We start from the raw sequence: 4,962 nt of genomic DNA on the forward strand, positions 1-4,962 counted from the left end.
CTTAACTCTGTGTCTGTTAAAGAAAAGCAAATAGACAAAATAGCAGTAGCATCTGTGAATAGAAAAAAATAATCTGCACACATGAAAATGGTGGCCAAGAGCAGCTAGGAATATGCTTTTCATCCTAACACTATAAAAGGTGACCAAATTTCATATCAGAAACATTAACTCTTAAGCCAGTTTTGGATGTAAGCAGAGATATGTTTAAATGATGACAGCTTGAAGAAGCTTGAAGCATGCCATGAAGTCCATTGGGATTGGTGATTTGATTTCGTTTCCATCCAGACGAAGGTAGCTCAGTTGAGGTCCATAAATGAAGGCATCTTGATCTGCACGCAGTATGGTAGGGCATATTACAGAGACGTTCACACCTATGGAGACAAAGACCATGAATGAATGGATGAAAACACTAGAAGCACTACAGGCTGAAGACCAAGAAGTTATTGTAGTGGTGCAATGGGAGGACCTTCTGACCTGATATAAGAAACTGGTACAAATGTGTGATTACTCATACATATTTTATATGAATAGTATGCATGATGCATATTTATATGATTGACATTTTATTTTATATTTTAGCTGATTATTCACACACTCTCACACACACATATTATAGAAATAGCCCTGAAAAAGTGCAATCCAGGTACGGTCAACTTTTCTCATTCTATAGTCTGCTATACTTACTAAAGAACACTAAAAATAAAATATTGTAATGAGCTGTGATAACAAAGGTTTTTCAGTTATAATTTTTTGGCTAAGCTTTCAGGTGAGATAAAGAATGTTTATATTATCATAGGATGATGACTGTCATATTCAGGGGATTTAAAGTGGAGTTCAGGCCTGATCCTGATAAAAATGAGTAGTAAATGGGTGAGTGGAAAGCATGGATGGAAAGCCTTATAGCTGAGTGAGTGGAAAGTCAGTGTAAATTACCTGTACAAATGCAGAACAGAGTGTGGAGACAATTAATAAAAAAGTGCAATTGCTGTACCTTTGCATATTGATTCCTAAAACAACCTTAAATCTTCACATTTAAGTACATGTAATTCAGAACAAAACACTTGACAAGAATTGAGTTACCAAAGACACAAGCCAGGAAATATCCCATCAACACTTTCACCCAGTTAGCATTGGAGAAATTGTGTACCTGCCTTGGATCAATCAGAGCCTTTGGCACCAATGATTACACTAGATTTAAATTTTTAGAGCATCCTCAAGAGAGAAGGTGCAATCAACTTATACAAATTAGAGGGGTGTGTAACAATTGATCTAAAATACAAATCTATGCATTCTGCTGCCATTATGAAATGATTTTGAGCAAGGACTCTCTCCTGATTAAAACTCCCAACACTTGAGCAGTCTCTTTCTTCTGTGTCTTCATAATGCAGAGAGATTTGTGATTATATGTGATTTATGATTGGTTCTGCCCACTTGGGCATTGTGGAAACACCATCAAGCCCAGTTTTTCTGATGCTACCTAGAGTCCATTGCTTAGCTGAGACTTTGTTCCTTTTAGTGCTGTGATTCAGATCCTATCCCCCTCATTCCTAATAACACATAACTGAATGAAAAAAATATGAGAAACCAAAGTTCTAAATTTAATCATATATTCATAAATTGTAGTACTTCTCAGAAAATGTTGTGAACTTCCTTGAATAGATACATTTTTCATCAATATTTGTGTTCCTTCTGATGTTTGGAAATAGATCTTTTTATAATACTGCATGAGAAATTTACTGGTAAATTTTGAGGACTTTTTATATGAGTTACATTTCTTGGAAACTATATTATTAACAACTATTTGGCTTTTACTACTCTGCTCTTTGGCAAATATCCTCATCTCACTGAACTTCAGTTTTTCCTTTTATAGAATTTCTAATTTTATCCCACTTTTTAAAACTTTAGTGGTTCACCAGTTGTGAACCAAGAGATTAATACCACTGGGTAGCAAAATTGCTTGCCTCATCCCAGACCTCTACATCAGAATCACTTGGAGTAGAACCTAGAAACCTGTTTTGCAAAGCAATCTAAGGGATTCTGATGTTGACCAAGTTATGAAAACAACTGGGAAATAGAAATGTCTGAGCAAACCCTCTTAAACAAACCTTTCCAAAATGTGGGTAGAGAAAATATAGTATGCACTCCTACTTAACTGTGCTTTGAATAAAATGGAGCCTCGTTCTTAAACATACTCATTTTGAAATTCTCAGGCTGATAACTCCAGTTCACAGTATATGTGATCATCTGAAAGTAACATCCCACACTGAGTATTTGAAAATAAAGAATGAACATAAAAGCACAGAACTTTTGAGAAGAAAATTGCACTCTTATATCAGTCTTAGGTATTATATTATTTGGCTCAGTTAAAGATATTCATCTGCTAACCCTGTTTTTCCTGCTACATCTTTTGTTTTTGACTACAGGTTTAAACTATGTGTCCTCATTATGGAAAAATAACTGCAGTGATGGTAGCCATTTAATTCCTGGATTGTATGCTTAAGTATCTGGTTGCCAGAAAGCAAAAAGAGAAAAAAATTGAGTATAGGAACAGTTCCCAGTAGAAAAACAATAAATAATATTTTCATGTGATTTTTGCTCTAATGATATATTAGAGCATAAATTATTAGGAGTACAATCTTCTCACATATCTTCAAACCCTCTGATTGAATATAATTTAGAAATTTACTTCCAAGTGGTGTTCAGGAGAAATCTCTGAAAGGTTGTCTTCCTAAAGGGGCAGTGGTTAAAGATAAACAGATAGCTGATAAACAGATGTCTGAATTGAGATGTTGCCCATATTTATACCAGATGCACTTGACATGGGCAGAATGGTGAAGAAAGAGGTCAGGTGTCTTTCTTTTGTGCACAGCCTCTGCTGTCTGTAACCACTTCTTTCCTTGATGGCATCTTTACCTCCAGGACTTCATACTCATTCCCTGCGTCCTTACCAAAATCTGCTTGCAGGAAAGGAGAGAGGCTTGCGAGGTTGCTGCTAAGCTATCATGTCTAGGAAAATTGACTTTCATTTCAATTAAGGAAAGTCTTAAGTGGAAGTAATTGGCTCTCAAGATGTCATGGTCAGAGTAGCGGTCAGTATCACTCGAGAAGGATGAAAATTCTGACATCCTTTCCCCAGACCTCTCAGTCAGAAACTCAGAGGGTGCAGACACCAACCTGCACACTTAGAACTTTGAGAAACACACACTACTTTGTAGTTGAAGCAGATACTCTGTACAGAGTTCCAGCCATCCATTGTTCTATATCTTTTAGGATGTTATGGCTTTGCTATTGACTCTGAAATCATATTCCATCTTTTTACTCTTCATGAGGTTATTTTTGTCCTGCTTACTTTCTTAAATAAACTTAGCCCCAGGTATACCTATATGGTAAAACATGCTTATAATTACAATACTTCAGAGGCTGCAGGGAGTAGGCTGATCATGAGTTCAAGGTCAGTCTACCCTCAGAGGCAGAGTAAAAGAAGATGGAAACAGTTCAGCTGTGCTCTTGGGATTACAAAGGTCTTCTTCGCTATCTTGAATTTGGAGAATTGGACATCCTGGTTCATTGAAACAGATAAAATGTAGTCATTAAAATTGAAAATGCATTAGAATTTTAGCTGTTGTTCTACCATTTGAGCACCACCTCCAGCCTTGTTCTTTGCTGGTTATTTTTCTGGTGAACCTTTCTGATGTAAATGGCCTCAAGACATGATCCTCTGGATCTCAGCCTTCTGATTAGCCAGGATGGCAGAAGTGAGCCACCAATGCGTGGCTACGATTGCTACTTCTAAAGAGGATGCAGAATGGATATGATGAAGATGAGCATTTTAATCATGGACACCCCCCCCCCATTATCACTTACTTTTAATTTTGTTGTGATCCAGGTGAAGGTGCTGTAAGTGAGCATTGATTCTGGGAAACTTCGTGAGTCGATTGTAAGACAGTTGAAGATCTAAAATAGATGTTACATCGAAGCCACTTGATGGGAGACCTGCATCTGATAGTTTATTGTGGTTGAGTCTCAGGAAGGCTACTTTGGGGATCACATTGAAATAATTCTCTGGAATTCCTTCAATAGAATTGTTGTCCAGAAACAGCTGCATGGTGTTGGCTGGTAACCTTGGAGGCATGTTCTTCAGGGCGTTCTTGGCCATATTCAGCTGCATGAGGTTCTTAAGTCCCTTGAAGGTGTCTCTTTGAAAAGCATTGTCAAATAGTTTATTGTGCTGTAGATCTAGAAGGGTCAGGTTTTCTAGATTGTTGAAGGTCCCTTGAGGAATTCTGGATACCTTGTTTCTAGCTAGTTGTAACTGTTCTAAACTCCTCGGCAGAGGAGAAGGTACCTCCTCTAGTTCATTATCTTCCAGAAATAAGAAAAGCAGCTTCTTCAGCTGGCTCAGGGCCCCTTTTTCTATTCCATAGTTGGTTATTTTGTTTTTGTTCAAGTTTATCCATCTCAGTTGGGTGGCATTCTCAAAAGGCTTCTCAGGGATGGTTTCTATCAGGTTGTTTTCAAGGTAGAGGTACCTGATCCTTGAAGGGATTGCAGGAATTTCTTTGAGACCTCGATTTTCACAGTATAAAGCAGTAGGGAAACTAGGTGGACAGAAACATTCCATGGGGCAATCAAAGTCATCCACAGTCCAGTCCTCTAGCTCTTGTACCTCATAAGCCTGTCTCATGCTTTGAGTCCACACAGTGTCTGTTATGAACAACACCCCAATGAGGAAACAAATTGTGGTTGCCATTCTGTTAACCTATGGAATAAGAAGCACAGCTATTAGATATTTATGGTTCTTGAACTTTAGATAACTGCATATATCAACATGACTTGTAAATATTGCTTCTCCAGGAAAGAGATGACAACATCAACAATTCTGGGTTAGGAGTGAGGCTCAAGTGGCTAGAAAGTGTGAGGCCATGGGTTCAAGCTCAGTGTCATCAAAAATTAATTTTATAT

General features: G+C 37.6%; 1 protein-coding gene across 1 annotated transcript; it reads right to left on the bottom strand.

Annotated features, from left to right (window-relative positions):
* Positions 1-204: 204 nt before the first annotated feature.
* Kera (keratocan) lies at positions 205-4,750 on the bottom strand. The gene is made up of 2 exons (XM_042693396.1): positions 3,865-4,750; positions 205-371 (listed from the first exon to the last, which is right to left on the bottom strand). The coding sequence occupies exons 1-2, from the start codon at positions 4,748-4,750 to the stop codon at positions 205-207; spliced, it is 1,053 nt and encodes a 350-aa protein (XP_042549330.1).
* Between the last annotated feature and the right edge of the window lie 212 nt (positions 4,751-4,962).

Source organism: Dipodomys spectabilis, unplaced genomic scaffold (genome assembly GCF_019054845.1).
Source record: "Dipodomys spectabilis isolate Male_0828 unplaced genomic scaffold, ASM1905484v1 ptg000163l, whole genome shotgun sequence".
NCBI lineage: Eukaryota > Metazoa > Chordata > Mammalia > Rodentia > Heteromyidae > Dipodomys > Dipodomys spectabilis.

Bases quoted from the DNA above. Each gene is read 5' to 3' on its own strand.
- Kera (XM_042693396.1), bottom strand. From the start codon at position 4,750: ATGGCAACCACAATTTGTTTCCTCATTGGGGTGTTGTTCATAACAGAC. The intron at 372-3,864 runs GTAAGTGATAAT...TTGTCTCCATAG, and splicing joins GGATCACAACAAAATTAAAA to GTGTGAACGTCTCTGTAATA.